The sequence below is a fragment of the Gouania willdenowi genome, chromosome 6 (genome assembly GCF_900634775.1).
Source record: "Gouania willdenowi chromosome 6, fGouWil2.1, whole genome shotgun sequence".
In the NCBI taxonomy this organism is placed as follows: Eukaryota; Metazoa; Chordata; class Actinopteri; order Blenniiformes; family Gobiesocidae; genus Gouania; species Gouania willdenowi.
Window position 1 is genome coordinate 27540217 of NC_041049.1, and position 17770 is coordinate 27557986.

At 42.0% G+C, this 17770-nt stretch overlaps 1 protein-coding gene across 5 annotated transcripts in view; it reads right to left on the minus strand.

The window, feature by feature from the left end:
• Nucleotides 1-17770, minus strand: part of cntn1a (contactin 1a) — a 65408-nt gene that overhangs the window by 8033 nt on the left and 39605 nt on the right. For all 5 annotated transcript variants that reach the window (XM_028449942.1, XM_028449947.1, XM_028449943.1 and 2 more), the window contains 5 exons: nucleotides 12068-12138; nucleotides 11446-11680; nucleotides 11181-11284; nucleotides 8444-8633; nucleotides 5953-6065 (listed from right to left, as the gene is read on the minus strand). In XM_028449942.1, the coding sequence (XP_028305743.1) occupies nucleotides 5953-6065; nucleotides 8444-8633; nucleotides 11181-11284; nucleotides 11446-11680; nucleotides 12068-12138 (713 nt within the window). The remainder of the gene's footprint in view (nucleotides 1-5952; nucleotides 6066-8443; nucleotides 8634-11180; nucleotides 11285-11445; nucleotides 11681-12067; nucleotides 12139-17770) is intronic.

Here is a 17770-nt window from a genome sequence, read left to right on the forward strand (position 1 = left end):
TGGGTTAAATGATTTAGCCAAGGAGGAGTCTGAGGTGTTAAAGCAGGATTTCACCCATCTGCTAAAACTGTGAGCTGTATACAGCCTAAAGTGTTCATCAGTGGCCCGATACCTCCAGTCCGCAAAGGAGATCTGAAATTCTCAAGGATTTACTCTTTGAATAAATTTCTGTCTTCGGCTTGTGCTGCCCTTTCACTAAATTTTATAGAAAATTTTCCTATTTTTTGGGAACGTCGTCATCTTTTTAGAGCAGATGGACTGTGTCTAAACAAGGCTGGAGTAAAACTCTTCACATCCAACTTGTTTTACTTCACCAGTCACACTGCTATCAGTTCTGATAAAGACAGAGGACAACATGTACCATCGGAGAACAAAACAACAAGGAAAGAACATGGAGTCAATGAGCTTCCAGCAAGAAATAAAAATCGCCAAAATGAAGAGGTCAACCCAACCCCCGCATCTCAGGACCCACCTGCTTCACCCCAAAATTCACCTACTTCCACCCTCATCCAGCTTCTCTCCTACCCCTGCCTTCTTGGATTTAACTGCCCAGATGAACGAGCTGGTTCTGGCTGGCACAAGACTAACACCCCACCCTTTACCCCACCATGGTCAATCTGCACCACCCATCCCTCCTCGACGATACCAGGCCCAGGATCACGATTCTCCTCAGGCCAGCTGTGTTCAACTTAGAGCGACACAGGCCTGATGTGTGCTGGGTCCAGACTGCAATAGCTCTATTTTTAGGAACAACCAGAAAAAGTCAGGGCCCTATGGAGTTAATGCAGCTTCTTTAATTCCTGTGGTGACAGGTAACACAGGTAAAATTGTGAAATTAAAGAAAAGCAAAAAGCTTTATAGAGATAAAAATTTGACTCCTATAACATGTCATCCAAAAAGTCCACCAGTGTCTCCAGTAAAGTCTTTAAAATTAGCTCTTCTTAATGTTAGATCTCTTGTTAACAAGTCACTAATAATTAATGATTTTATTTTGACACATCACTTGGACTTTTTATTTCTCAATGAAACATGGTTGAATGATGGTATCAGTAATACTATTCTCAATGAAAGTGCACCACAAGACTTTATTTATTTAAATAAGTGTCGTACTTGCAGGAAAGGTGGTGGAGTTGCTGCCATTTTTAAATCAATATTTCAGTGCAAAGAAATAACATTTGGTGATTTTATCTCCTTTGAATATATGTCATTCTTACTGAAGGGTGATTCAAGAGTTCTGTTTTTAGTCGTTTATAGACCCCCAAAATATTCTGGAGAATTCATGGATGAGTTTGCTGAACTGCTGTCAGTTGTATGCACTGAATACAACTTTTTAATAATAACAGGTGACTTAAATATTCATGTAGACAATAACATGGACAATACTGCCAAAGAACTGTATGCTTTAATGGATACTTTTGGTCTTACACAACATGTGACTGGTCCGACACACACTCAAGGTCACACTTTGGATCTGGTTATCTCTAAAGGTGTTGATATCTCTGCTGTTGATGTAAGAGACTTAGCTCTATCTGATCATTTCTGTGTCTTTTTTGACCTAGAGACTGTAACATCTGTTCCCCCTAGTTATGTGTGTTTAAAGAAAAGGTACATAAATGAGAACACAAGTGCACAGTTTATGGAAGCCATAGCAATGACACCAACATTGAGTGCTGAGACAGTTGATGATCTTCTGGATGAGTATAATAGAAACGTCTGTAATGTCATAGATGTGGTGGCTCCAATCAAAACTAAGAGAAAACCAAACACACAGAAAACACCTTGGAGGAGGACTGAGATAATGCAGAATTTGAAATCTGACTGTAGAAGAGCTGAGCGTAAATGGAGATCAACAAAACTCCAAATTCATCTAGAACTGTACAAAATAAGTCTGCGAAAATTCAATGATGGCTTGTTCAAAGCAAGGCAGCAATACTTTTCTGAAATTATTGCCAAAAATGTCAACAACTCTCGCACGTTGTTTTCTGTAATAGAAAAGCTCACAACCCCCCCAGATCAGATAGCCCCTGAATTACTGTCAGCTGGAAAATGCAATGAATTTGCTGTATATTTCAATGAAAAAATACAATCAATAAGGTCAAACATCAGAACAAACCAGCAAAATCACAAAAAGCTTGAACAGCTTCAACCACTGAGGGATGAGTCAACTACAATGTTAGAGTTTATTACAGTGAACCCAAAAACAATAGAGGAGACTGTTCAGCAGCTGAATCCATCAACGTGTTGCCTTGACACAATACCCTCAAACTTCTTTAAAACTGTTGTAAAGTCAATTGTCACTGATTTGTGTCAGATAATTAACTGCTCATTCCAATCAGGCACCGTACCAAAATCCCTGAAAGTAGCTGCTGTGAAACCGCTGTTAAAAAAGAGAACACTGGATGCCTCTATACTGGCTAACTATAGACCAATCAGCAACCTTCCATTCATGGCCAAGATCATTGAGAAGGTGGTCTTCAACCAACTGAGTCAATTCTTAACATTCAACAAAATATTTGATAAATTTCAGTCAGGTTTTCGTTCTCATCACAGCACTGAAACTGCTCTTATCAAAGTGATCAATGACATAAGGTTGAACACTGATTCAGGAAAAGTATCTGTTCTCATTCTGTTGGATCTAAGTGCTGCATTTGACACTGTAGATCATACAATTTTGTTGCACAGATTGCAAACATGGGTTGGACTAAATGGAAAAGTAATGCAATGGTTTAAGTCATACTTGGAGGAGCGAAGCTATTTTGTAAGCATTGGAAACTTTGAATCTGACAGATTACCAATGTCCTGTGGGGTTCCTCAGGGATCTGTTCTTGGACCCCTTCTGTTTAACCTTTACATGCTTCCTTTAGGACAAATTTTACAGAACTGTAAGGTTGATTATCAGAGCTATGCAGATGACACACAACTATATCTATCACTGAACCCAGATGACCATGGTCCCATTGAGGTGTTGTGTGACTGTTTAGAAAAAGTAAACTGCTGGATGAGTGAAAACTTCCTTCAACTAAACCATGACAAGACGGAGGTGATTGTCTTTGGTAACAAGGAAAAGAGGACTGCTGTCAGCAATTATCTTGAGTCTCGATCTTTAAAAGCTAAAGACCAAGTCAAAAACCTTGGTGTTCTGATTGACTCAGATCTTACATTCAGCAGTCAGATCAAATCTATCACAAAAACAGCCTTCTACCACCTAAAGAACATCTCCAGAGTGAAAGGTTTAATGGCTCAGAAAGATCAGGAGAAACTGGTCCATGCTTTTATCTCCAGCAGACTGGACTATTGTAATGGTCTTCTGACAGGAATCCCCCAAAAGAGCATCAAACAGCTACAGCTGGTTCAGAACGCTGCAGCTCGGGTCTTAACCAGAACAAAGAGGTCAGAGCACATTACTCCAGTTTTAAAGTCTTTACACTGGCTCCCAGTCAGCCTCAGAATAGACTTTAAAGTTCTGCTGCTGGTGTATAAATCTGTGAATGGGTTTGGTCCAGAATACATCAGTGACATGTTAGTCAGGTATGAACCCAGCAGGTCTCTCAGATCTATGGACACAGATCAGATAGTGGAGCCCAGAGTTCACAGTAAACATGGTGATGCTGCTTTTAGTTGTTATGCTGCAAAGAAGTGGAACAAACTGCCAGCGGAGCTGAAGTCAGCATCCAATGTGAACATTTTTAAATCAAAGTTAAAGGCACTTTTTTTCTCTACTGCATACGATTGAGAGAGAGATTTTTTGTCATGTTGTTGATGTAATGATGATTTTACTGATGATTTTAATTGATTTTACTGATGATTTTAAATGTTCTTATTGATTTAAATGTTCTTATTGATTTTAAACAATTGAATGTTTTATCATGTAAAGCACATTGAGTTGCCTTGAGTATGAAATGCGCTATATAAATAAATTTGCCTTGCCTTGCCTTGCCTTGCCTTGCCTTGCCTACAGTCCCATTTTGTGAAATTAATCGTGAGAGAATCGTATCGTGAACCCAGTATCGTGAATCGAATCGTATCGGGAGTTGAGTGAATCGTTACATCCCTATTGAGCACTCCTGCAGGGGGGACATTAGCTTTATTCCTAATTGTTAGAATTTTATCAGTAAAAAAGTTGATGAAGTCATCACTGCTCAGGTTGGCAGGAATTGAGGGTGAGCCTGGCTACAGTGTTGAATAGAAACCGAGGATTATTTTTGTTTTCCTCTATTAAAGTTGCATAATATGAGGTTCTAGCTTTGCAAAGAGCTTTTTTTTACAAGTTAACAAACTCTTTCTCCAAGCAATATGAACTTCTACCATGTTTGAAGAGAGCCACTTCCTTTCCAATTTTTGCGATGCCTGTTTTAGAAGACACAATTCAGTGCTCGGATCGGGCCGAAAGTGGCATCAGAGGAAAACCTTGGTCCCCCCTTCGAGTCTGAATATGTTTAACTCATTCAGTGCCAGCCATTTTCAGAATTTCTACCCCCCTCAGTGCAAGCCGTTTTAGAGCATTTTGACTGATTTTTAAAGACCCACAGAATATTTTATACAATGACAATCTGAAATCTGACACCTGATTCTGAAATATTAAAGTCTCTACTTTTATTTAAAAAATTGTTTGTAGCTTGTTTCGTTCTTCCGTAATCAGAAGTTGAATAGAGCAAGTTTTACACAAATCGTCAGTTTCAGAGCAAAAAGCTGAGGAAAAAAAAAATTGTCAGTGACTTTGAAGCATTTTTTTTTTTTTTTTGCTTTATTGAAAACTATAACATCTGAACATTGGTTTCCTTCTAAAACAAAATAACATTGAGACAAGGCTTTTGATGGCAAAATTATTATTATTTTGCTATCTGGCTCACAGTTGAATGTTTTGCTTAGTATCTGTTCCCCCCATCAATCACAGAGACGTAACTTCCTCTTCCTACCGACATGCAGAGATGACCCATTTGGCCCTGTTAGTTGATCATTTTCCCTCACCATTGCGACACTCTCAATAGTCCATTTAGTTCTACACATGCTCTGGTCGAATGTGTGCTGCTGTGAGCTGGTGGGAACTTCAGCATTAACTCTCATAGCGCCATTTTCTGTCTCATAAACTCCTTTCCTCTCCTTCTGAGCTCTGCCCGTCACGGGTTGTCTCTCATCTAAAGGTGCACTGCTACCACCTACATGTCACTTATTATTTTGCTATCTGGCTCACAGTTGAATGTTTTGCATACTGTATTTTGTATCTGACCCCGCTCCCGTCAATCACATAGACGCAACTTCCTCTTCCTCCCAACACGCAGAGATGACCCGTTTGGCCCGGTTAGTTAATGGTTTTATCTCACGATCGGAACATTAGCAATAATCCACTCAGGTCCACACATGTTCTGTGTTAGTATGTGGAGTTGTGAGCTGCTGAATGCTTCACAATATCACTTCATAGCGCCATATTCTCACTCGTCCCTGCTTCTTCCTCCTTAGCTAATGGTAGCATCAGTGGTTAATCTCACATCTAAAGGTGTACTGCTGCCACCCTCAGGGCACCAGTTGGTCACTCCATCACATTACAGCTTAGATATTGATGAGGGACCTCCGCCAGGGTTTATTCTAGTAATCTCCATGATAAAACGTAATTGACGAGTTTTCTCGTTAATGGCACTGAGTGAGTTAATATATAATATAATATAAAATAAACGCTATTAAAACACTAAAGATCTCTGGAATAACATTACAAATGCTGTTAGGTTGGAAATATCCAGAGTGAACAAGCTTGTTGACGTTTATATCCCTCTCGACCTATGACCCCCACCAGGTCACGCATACGCAGTTCCAGAGTGTGAAAAGGCTTTTTGATTTAGTCCATTAATAAATAACTCCCTCAACCTTCTACAATGGTGATGATGGTATTGATGATGATGGAGATGATTATGACGATGATGGTGTCAATGATGATGGAGATAATGATAAAGGCCTCACTCTGTATCCGTCGATGGCTGACTCGTTGTCCATGGGCTCCACGTCCTTCCATACGATGTTCACTATAGCACCCTTCAACTTTTTACTGACGATTACCGGAGGACGACTGGGAGCTGCAACACACACGCACGCACACAGTCAGAACAACAACAGCTGGGGGGCTTTTCATCAAACCCAGCTGAGGGTCTTTTCTAGGTTCAACCAGAGAGCCTGGCGGAGTTAAACTAAGATTTGACTGTAAGGGCTGTTTCATGAAAGCATAAACACCACAGTTACCATGGTGATGAAGTCAAACGAGCGATCATCTTTTTAATGAGTTGATCGCAGTCTCTTATGTGTTTTAAACCATCCATCGCCTCCTGTTTACCGTGTCATGTCATTTAGGATCCAGTGATTCATAATAAGAAAGCTCTTAATATACAGAGAGGGTCAGGGCATACCACTGAGGCTTCTTTAACCGTTCACTACTTTTAAAATGTTAAAACCACAAGAAACTTCTGAAAGGTCTTCTCACTGCTCAGTAACTGATTGTCACGTCCTGTTGGTCTTAGCATTGTTTCTATTGGCTGTTTACTCATGCATCCTCATGTCTCTGATCATGAACTCTATGATCTACCTCACAGGTCTACTGAGGGGTATTCCATAAAGGAGGGTTAACAAACTCTGAGTCTATCCATAAACTCTGGGTCAACATACCCCGCGATGGGAAACTCTGGGTATTGGATTCCATTACAGCTGGTATGAAGTGGGTTAATCAACCCTGAGTATGTAAACCTTGGGTTACTTACGCGCAATAAAAAGCCATAATCAATGGATCGATGGTTACACAAACTACCATGGTAACCACACGGTAGAGAGTGATTTATTCACCGTGATCGGTGAAATAAGCTGGCATTTGAGGAATATGAGCCAGTTCTAAAGGTGCGTTCACACTGAACGCACCTTCAGTGACTATAGTGGCTTAAATCACCCATGATTAGTCACGCTTTTTGGTTCCTTCATCACTTTATCGCATTAGTGACATGAGAAGCGGGGAATAATATAAATAAAATGTGTCTGGAGAGACGTGGCAGCAGCATAGGATGGCTGCATGGAGAGCCCTCCCATTACACCGGCTATAAAGACAGTGACTGCCGCTTGATATTGAATCATTTGTATTGATTTTAATGTAATATTGTCGTCAGAGTCATCTCAACGTCCAAAAAATGTAATAAAAAAACACTGAAGGGGGATGCGAGTGGACGTTGTAATGCAGATCAACCTCTCAGTGACTTTCCCTAAATGCTCTACATCCACAATGTTATAAAGAAAACTACTGTTTGAACAAAAAAAAAAAAGTAAAGCAACACAACATTAGTAATGATGTGAGCACGTCTGTGGTGTGTGATGTTACTAATGTGTTTCAGAAAAGAGTGTCAAGGTTCATTAAAGTGTTCAGAAACAGTGTTGAGGTGGGCGGAGCTAGGTAAAAACCCAGGGTTTCTTCGATAAAACCTGCCAGCGACCAGGTTTAGTTCACGGACAATGTTGCCATGGTAACATACTCAGAGAAGAACATACCTCGCGTTTAGGAATGAGATACTCAGAGTTTCCCTCATTTAAGCCTGAACATACTCCGAGTTTGAACATAACCTGCTTTATGGAACACCCCTCTGAAGACGTACACTAAAGCTAAACAATGTCAGCTGTCTTGGCTGAATCGCTGCTCTTCAAGCTGAGAAGAGTTTGAAAAAATGAGAAACGCCAGCGTGGTCAGAGGTGTCATGGGTAAACCAGGTTTAACAAGTAGGCCTGTTTTTTTTTTTTTTAAGAGCACTTTGATTAAATGCCCTCCATGTTTAAGTAGCAGGCTTGGTTTACGTGCTGCTTATAGCCTGCAGATGCACTCATATGAAACCGTGTCATTATTTTGAATGAAAAAACTAAAAAAAAGTTTCAAACTCTTCTCCATACCTTTTCTCTCCATCTATGCTTTTAATGTGTCTTTTAAAAGGAAATTAAATAGAATATCATGTTAAATATTTGATTGAGTTTTTAGATTCATTGTCTTATTACATGTATAAGTGTTCAATGTGTACCATACTTTTTCATTACATGATCACAGTCTCCTATGTGTTTTTATTCTGTATAAGGATACACGTGCATCCATCACCTCCATTTTCCTTAGCGTGTGCATTCATTATGGAGAGCTCTGTGAAGGAAGATAATGTTCAGGGACAATTTCTTAAACATGTCTGTCTTATTTTTCTCTTTTTCTCCTCTCACTGCTCAGTGACAATTGACATCTCGTCCTCTTCGTCTCAGCATTGGTTTCTATTGGCTGTTTACTCCAGTAAATCTGTGGCACATGCATCCTCATGTATCTCAGTTTTAACCAGGCTGGGTTTCATGAAATACTTCCCAGCAGCAGCAACAAAGCAACAGCAACCACAACGACAACAAAACAACAACAACAACTACGTTAACAAAGAACGGCAGCGGTGGGACGTACGGGGCTTCTTGGTGTGGATGTGTAGCCGTCGGCTGGCCGGTCCGTATCCAGCTGTGTTGTATCCTCGCACCTCAAAGACGTAACGAGATGTGTGTTTCAAACCTTCCAGCTTGGTGTGATTCTCTCTGCCTGAAACCACTGCACGCTGAGCCCCGCCCTCACTGTCCTCGGGAGTCCTCCAGAACTTTATCTACACACACACACAAGGTTCTACTTAACAAAACATTTGCAATTCCAGAGCAGCAGTACTACGAAGCTGGTTATCAACATGTTTAATAAAATATTTTCTCTCATCAAAACACAAAGTGCATTTAAGTTCTTGATAAAAGACAGTTTTTCTGCTTTATCACAGTGAAGTCTGTTCCCATGAGTCTCTCTCACTGTCAGCTCTGACCTCCGTCTCCTGTGCTCTTTTCTGTCACCAAACGGGTTTTCCACATCCATTGTAGCATGAATCATTTGTTGTGCGCGCTGCTTTATTCCCACATCCCAGTATGATCTTTCTAATGTGGCTCATGTAAAGTTGTGACGAAGTGCAGATGATCTGTTCAGTTCTGTTTCAGGACTAAATGAAATAATCCCATAATACCTGAGGCATGAGTGGTGACGGTGTGGTGATTGAATTGCTGTAGTGGTGGCAGGTCTCGTTTAGGGGAATCGGGAGGTGGGATGGATTGTAGGCTTCATTGGGGTCATCGGATGGGCACCCTCCTTCACTGGTGTTTCAATAATAGGCCCACAACACCTCCAGAGGGCTCAACGGCAGCACCTGGCATCCCAGGCATGCCCCCTCTACTTCCAACCCTTATATTTACTATTATCAATCAATCAATCAATCTTTTATTTGTATAGCGCCAAATCATAACCAATGGTATCTCAAGACACTTTACAGTAGAGCAGTCTAAAGGACGGACTCTTCATTTTATGGATACACACATATGCATATATACTTATATACACATACATATGTATCCCACACCCAACATGAATTCATCATGGCGGCAAGGAAAACCTTCTGTTAAGCAGCAGGAACCTTGTGTGGATCCCATTCCTATGATGAACAGCCATCCACGTTATGCTGTGTTGGGTGTGTGCAGAGGAAAGGGTGGAGACAGAGTTGTTGAGACTCTGTAACTCCACACTGAGGATCCCACGGACCTGCAAGACAGAAGCCAGAAGGAGTACAGGAGCAAACACACAAGGGAAGAAGCAGACATAGAGGGAGTGTTTGAGAGAGGAATGGGACCCTCTCTGGTCCCTCTCTAACCTAAATGACCTCTCTCTTAACGCCCTCTCCAACCTCTCTCCAACCGAGCATGCCAGACCCCCCCACCGGCAGTCTATGCCTATTGCATCTTAACTATGAGCTATGAGCTGGTTCCTAACTAAAAGCTTTACCAAAGAGGAATGTTTTGAGCCTAACCTTAACCTTATTATGGGCCCTGGTGGTGTCTCACCTTTTAATCCATAGCCACCGACTTGCTTCTTTTGCTGTCCCTGAGAGGGCTTTAATGGTTTGGCGTAAGGAATTCACCTCAAACCCCAAGTCCTTAAGCAGCCTGATAGTTGATTTGCCCACGAAGCCCCTGCAGCCGACCACAGGGCACAAGGGCAAACCTAGGCTTTCCAACCGCATTGTTTAGCATCAGCTGCTAACGCAGTGTACTTAAGGTTCTTGCGTTCGAAGGCCTCCTCTACAGCAGCCTACAAGGGAACGGTAAGCTCTATGATGTACATGATGAGGAGTGAGAAGGACCAGAGCACAAGGTCAGGTCTGAGGTTTGTTGTGGAGATCTCAGTGGGGAAGCATAGCCTCTGGTTTAGATCTGCTTCCAACTTTAAGTCACAAGCCCCTCCGAGCTCGCCCATGTCCGAAGTTGTATGGACTTTTTGTGGCTTCATACCTTCTCGGATTAGCCCGTATCCAGACACCACGCTCTGTGTGTGCTTGTGATGGGGACGAGCCGATGGCAGCAGTCACTGCTCAGAGCAGTAACTACATAGTGATACGTGCATTATTGCTAGTCTCTAAAACACCAGAAAAATCTCCAATAAAACAAGATCAAGTCCATACATTTGTCACGAGTCTATATTGAGAAAAAAGTTGCTCGGAACATTCACAAAAGACAATGATATGGGAAGTTGAGTTTCGGTTTTGTTTTAAGAAGGAAGCGGAGACAGGATTCTGCATACCGCAGCTTTAAGCCAGGATTGTCCAATCTGGATCAGTGCACACTTACATAAAATTGGTGAAGTCTGCAGTGTCTGACCAATCTCAAACCTGAAGAAACCCCACAGAGCAGTTTACTTAGTCATGGAGGAACTATTATTATTATTATTATTATTATTATTATTATTATTATTATTATTATTAACAATTATGAAGCATTAAAATCTATAATACAGGTCTAAAGCAACACTGCAGTGAAAGCCAGGAAGTAATGCATACATTTGTGAGATTATACAATAACTATACATTCCACAATTCAGTTTCACTTTACTACAGCACAGAAGTTTTAAAAGGAGGAACATGCAGCATTCAGTATATACCGCCCAATAAACCCATATCATAAGGTGGAGTCCAGAGCAGGTTAGTCGCTCAGTATTAGTTACCATGGTGATTTACCTCAGTAAGAAGTGAACCAATGTTGTAGTACAAAAAACTCTGGGTTGATCCTCAAGTTAGCATGAAAATGGTATAGGACCTTGCACCTTCTCTGTGTTGTTAGTGCCTCACCTGGTAGCCGTCCACGACGCTGTGGACCAGTGGAGACCAGGACAGGACCACCACAGAGGCAGACAGAGCTCGACCCTCAATGAGGACGGGAGCTTCAGTCGGAACTGAACACACACACAAGAGACACATTAAACTTTCTCTCTGTCACTGTGTCTCTTTGCGTCAATGATTGTGTGTACTTTGTCCCTGTGTGTCTGTGTATTTCTCTCTGTGTCCTTCCATGTGACTCTGTGTCTCTCTGTGTGTCTCTGAGGACCATCCTCACCGTCCGGTGCTGATTGGATGATGGCGGTCAGGCTGTAAGGTCCTTCACCCTCGCTGTTGAACGCTTTCACCTTGACATGAAAGTCACTGAGCGGCGGCACATCGGCGTCTTTGTGGATGTAACGGCGAGCCTGAGTGTCGGACACGATCACCCTCTTCCACTGGTTCTCCTCTCGGGGTTTGAAGGCCACGATGTAGCCAAAGCCTGGACCATAGAAGTACTGAGACTGCACTGGCTGAAGACAAGATACACACACTGTCAACCCTCTAGAGATGTTACAGGTTCTCCCTGGACTTTACTCATCGCCCTTCCTGTTCCCATGTGTCCCCTCATCCTTCTCCTGTGACACACTGAGCACTCAGAGCAGCTGCTGTTAGGGTCAGACTGGTCATCATGTTATTATGTGACTGATTTTAAGCACAGATGATGTACTGTAAATGAATGCATATATTAATCTGAACGTGTTTTTATTGTGTCATTCAGATTCATGTAAACACGGAGTGACAGCACTAAAGAGTCACTAGATATAATAAGGAGCAGTTGGACTGGTACACTAACAAATCTTCCTCCTGGAGCTTCCAGCGTGTTCTTTCCCTCCTTCATCTGAAAAAAAATCACTCACCTTCCATGTGATGGTGAGCTCTCTGAACGCACCACCTCCTCCGCTGACATCAGAGGGCGCCACCACGGGAACTGCAGAGCAACAGAAGCACGTGATCAAATTCTTTATCACAAACCATCAAAGCACAGTATCAAGTCTTTGTCAGAGCAATCAATCAATCAATCAATCAATCTTTATTTGTATAGCGCCAAATCATAACCAATGGTATCTCAAGGCACTTTACAGTAGAGCAGTCTTAAGGACGGACTCTTCATTTTATGGATACACACATATGCATATATACGTATATACACATACATATGTATCCCACACCCAACATGAATTCATCATGGCGGCAAGGAAAACCTTCTGTTAAGCAGCAGGAACCTTGTGTGGATCCCATTCCTATGATGAACAGCCATCCACGTTATGCTGTGTTGGGTGTGTGCAGAGGAAAGGGTGGAGACAGAGCCGCTGAGTCTCTGTAACTCCACACTGAGGATCCCACGGACCTGCAAGACAAAAGCCAGAAGGAGTACAGGAGCAAACACACAAGGGAGTAAGCAGACATAGAGGGAGTGTTTGAAAGAGGAATGGGACCCTCTCCGGTCCCTCTCTAACCTAAATGACCTCTCTCTTAACGCCCTCTCCAACCTCTCTCCAACCGAGCATGCCAGACCCCCCCCCCCGGCAGTCTATGCCTATTGCATCTTAATTATGAGCTATGAGCTGGTTCCTAACTAAAAGCTTTATCAAAGAGGAATGTTTTGAGCCTAACCTTAAAGGTAGAGAGGGTGTCTGCCCCCCGAACCGTGGTTGGTAGATGGTTCCAGAGAAGTGGGGCCTGATAACTGAAAGCTCTTCCTCCTATACTACTTTTAGAGATGAATGGAACAACGAGTAGTCCAGCATTTTGAGAGCGTAGTGTTCTGGGGGGATTGTATGGCACTACAAGCTCCTTGAGATAGACTGGTGCCTGTCCATTTAGGGCTTTATAAGTGAGAAGAAGAATCTTGAATTCTATTCTATATTTTATGGGAAGCCAATGCAGAGAGGCTAATACAGGAGTAATGTGATCTCTTCTCCTAGTTTTAGTCAGTACACGTGCTGCAGCATTTTGAACCAGCTGAAGTGTCTTAAGCGACTTGCTCGGGCAGCCTGCTAAAAGAGAATTACAATAATCCAGTCTAGAGGTAACAAAAGCATGGACTAGTTTTTCGGCGTCGCCCTGAGACAGGATAGATCTGATTTTAGCAATGTTACGGAGATGAAAGAAGGCAGTTCTTGAAGTTTGTTTTATGTGAGAGTTGAAGGATAAGTCCTGATCAAATAGAACCCCAAGGTTTCTAACAGTTGTGCTTTGTGCCAGAGTAATGCCATCTAGGGCAGTTAGGCTAGCATAGGTTTCTCTAAGGTGTCGCGGGCCCAGTACAATGACCTCAGTCTTGTCTGAGTTGAGAAGAAGAAAATTTTGGTCCATCCAGGCCCTAATGTCCTTTAGACAGGCCTCAAGTTTAGATAGCTGATTTGTCTCACCTGACTTCATTGATACATACAGTTGGGTATCATCAGCATAGCAGTGGAAGTTAACAGAGTATTTTCTCATAACATTACCAAGGGGGATCATATAGATACAGAAGAGGATTGGACCTAGCACAGAGCCCTGAGGAACCCCGTAGCTTACTTTAGTGTACACAGAAGACTTATTATTCACGTGTACAAACTGGTACCTATCAGATAGGTAGGACTTAAACCAGTTTAGGGCAGTCCCTGTGATTCCAAGTAATTTCTCTAATCTCTCTAGTAGAATATAGTGATCTATAGTGTCAAAAGCTGCACTAAGATCTAATAAAACCAGCACTGAGAGTCGTCCTTCATCTGAAGCCCAGAGTAGATCATTAGTTACTTTAACTAAAGCAGTCTCTGTGCTGTGTTGAGCTCTAAAGCCTGACTGGAAGTCCTCGAACAGGCTGTTGTTTTGAAGAAATTCACAGAGCTGAGCTGCCACAACTTTCTCAAGAATCTTTGAAATAAAAGGAAGATTAGATATAGGCCTGTAGTTTGCTAAAGTGCTGGAATCAAGAGTAGGTTTTTTGAGAAGGGGTTTGATTACAGCTACTTTAAAGGACTGTGGCACGTAGCCTATTGATAGGGATATATTTATTGTCTCCAACAAAGATGGGCAGACTAGGGGAACAACTTCTTTAAACAGCTTAGTTGGGATCGGATCTGAAAGGCAGGTCGATGGTTTGGAGGATGAAATAATAGAGTTAAGTTCCTGAAGTCCTATATGTGTGAAACAGTTTAGGTTAGGCCTATTTACATTTAATGGTACAGCAGGCCCAGGTGAAGGCAGGGAGTGGCTAATTTTATCTCTAATCTTGTGAATTTTATCGTTAAAAAATGTCATAAAGTCCTCACAGCTGAGGGCTAGAGGAATCATGGGCTCAATAGAGCTCTGACTTTGTGTTAGCCTGGCTACAGTGCTGAAAAGGTACCTCGGATTATTTTTATTTTCTTCAATTAGTGAGGAATAGTATGTAGATCGACTATGTCGTAAGGCTGTCATGTATTTACTATGGCTTTCTTGCCAAAGTATTCGTGACTCCTCTGTTTTATTGGAGCGCCACATTCTCTCTAATTTACGGGTTGTTTGTTTGAGTGTGTGAGTTTCAGAGCTAAACCACGGAGCTTTCCTCTGACGTTTAATAGTTTTTTCCCTCAATGGGGCAATTGAGTCCAAGGTGGATTTTAGTAGACTAGCAGAGCTATCGACAAGCAGATCCAGTTGAGAGGGGTTATAATTAATATCATAGTTATTTATTGGATGGTGCACTGAGTTTAAGGCAGCAGGAATGGCCTCTTTAAATTTAGCCACAGCACTGTTGGATAGATTTCTACTTGTAACTATTTTATTGCACAGTGCGAGATCCTCTAGGATAATGTTAAAAGATATTAAAAAGTGATCTGATAGCAGAGGATTTTCAGGGTAGACTTTTAGTTCATTAATATCAAGGCCATATGTTAGAACAAGATCAAGAGTATGATTTAAACGATGAGTAGCTTCATTAATAGTTTGAAAAAAGCCAACTGAGTCTATTAGGGACATAAAGGCTGAGCTCAGGCTATCACTATCTTTGTCCACATGGATATTAAAATCTCCTACTATCAGTATTTTATCAGAACTGAGGACTAAGTTTGATATAAACTCAGAGAATTCTGATAGAAATTCAGAATAAGGGCCTGGAGGACGGTAAATTATCGCAAATAAGACTGGCTGGCAGGTTTTTGATTCGATATGAGATAAATTTAGAACCAGGCTTTCAAAGGAAGTGTAACTGGCCTTTGGTTTAGGATAGATTAGGAGAGAGGAATGATAAATAGCTGCTACACCACCTCCACGGCCTATGTCTCGTGGCATATGAGTATTTAAATGACTGGGAGGAGTGGCTTCATTTAAACTAACATATTCATCTTGATACAGCCATGTTTCAGTTAAACAGAATAAATCAAGGTTATTTTCTGAGATAAGGTCATTTACTAGTAGAGATTTGGATCTCAGTGATCTAATATTTAATAGAGCACATCTAATGGTTTTATGTTTGGTGTTTCTAGATTTGAGATTTTAATTTTTTTCAGATTTTTATAATTGATAGCTCTTTTATTTGATTTTATGTTAAAATCATTGTGAAATATGGGTCGGGGGACTGACACCGTCTCCATAAAATAATATTCATCACCATCACAACAGTTGTCATGGCGATGAACACAGCTATCCTGATAGCAATGGGAGGGAAACTGTCCTAAGGCAAGCGCAGAGGGGCGTGGAGGACTCCCCCTCTGTAACATGGTCTCATTCATGAGATGTCATAAATGTGCCATGTTTTCTGATAGTAGAGATGCTCCCTCCAAAGTAGGATGGATTCCATCTCTTCCTATCAGGTTCGGTTTTCCCCAGAAGGATCTCCAATTATCAATGAAGCCCACCTCGTTTTCTGGACACCACCTCGATAGCCAGCGGTTAAATGATGACATGCGGCTATACATGTCATCACTGGTCAGATTTGGTAAGGGACCAGAGAAAATTACGGAGTCCGACATTGTTTTAGCATAAGCACAAACTGATTCAATGTTCACTTTGGTTGCTTCCGACTGACGACGTCGGGAGTCATTAGTGCCGACATGGAGGACTATCCTATCAAACTTACGATTACTCTTTGCCAGCAACTTTAGATTTGATTCTATGTCGCCCGCTCTGGCCCCTGGGATGCACCTCACAATGCCCGCTGACTTCGCTAGCTTCACGTTTCTCACTATGGAGTCGCCAATTATCAGAGTTTGTTCCCCGGTGAGTGTGTTGTCCTCACAGAGGGGGGAGAACCTGTTTGAGACGTGAACATGGTGGTGTCCCGAGCGGCTTTTTGACCTTCGACTATGCTTACCACGGACAGTAACCCACTCATTGCTGGCCGGGGGGGAGGCTAAGCTAGAGCTAGCACGGTCCGCACCGGCTAGGTCCTGCTTGCTAGCTTCGGTTTTGGTATCAGGGGTGCGGAACCGCTTCTCCAGATTGTTGATCCTCGCCTCCATATCTAACAGTACGCTACACTTTATGCAACTACCATTGTCCCTAAAGGAGACAATGGTACAACAGACATCAAAACCAGTTACTATGACATCCAAACCACTCAGTGACTGGCAGAGGTCTGTGAGCTAACTGTCTGACATGTTGAAATGCAACCAAAGGAAACCAATGTTGGAATCTTCTGACTTCATTTGAGCAGGTGGCAGCAGTTCACCTACAGGTGTTTAATAAACACTATCAATCAGGCACAAAGCATTTACCCTGAACAGTGTGTATCTGTTTCACTTCAAGGCTCGTCGTTTAGTGTTCTTTGTTCTTCTTCATCCCATATTTGGATGCATATGATGTTCAGCATCATGTGTCTTTCTTTTTTTTTTTCTTCCTGCTCCAAGGAATTTCTTCCCAGGTGCGAACAATCACTAAACTTAGCAGAGGTCCAGTCCATGCCAGATGGCCTCAGCTACAAAAACAGGCCAATTGTTCTAAAGGTGGCACTACAGCAAGCCTTTGAAGACGAAAATTTTGAAATTTCCCAACAAATCAACCATAAGTATTACCTTTGGCTTCCCGTCATTGGTTTCCTGTAAAGTCTAGAATAGAATTTAAAATCCTCCTGTTAGCATACAAACCTCTAAGTCAGGGGTGTGGAAACACGGTCCCGGTGGGCTAGTACTCCACCAGGTTTTCAATGAGTCCCAGAATCAGACTCTTTGCAAAGCTGCTTCGGGAGTTCAGCAGCGTTGGAGCAGGGAGTCATTGAAATCCTGGTGGACTACCATTTCGACCCCCTGCTCTAAATGATCAAGCTCCAGTATATCTTACAGATACAGTATATCATCCAGGCAGAACACTTCGCTCAGCTCCTACCATAAAAATGTTCTTCTGTTGTTTTTATGCCTAATTATCTACTCTCACTCTATGGTCTTGGCCACCTCATGCCGAGTCCAGTCTACTGGTACTAGCAATTCTCATGGTGATAAGTATTTTATACTCTTCTCTGATGCCAACCCTGATACGAACTATATTGATTTCAAACAAGGTCACTTAACCTGCTCTTAATATTCTGAGGACTCTCTAAAGTCCCTCTGTAATTTAATTGATCCGTTCTGTATTGTTCTTCTTCTTCTTCTTTTTTTTTT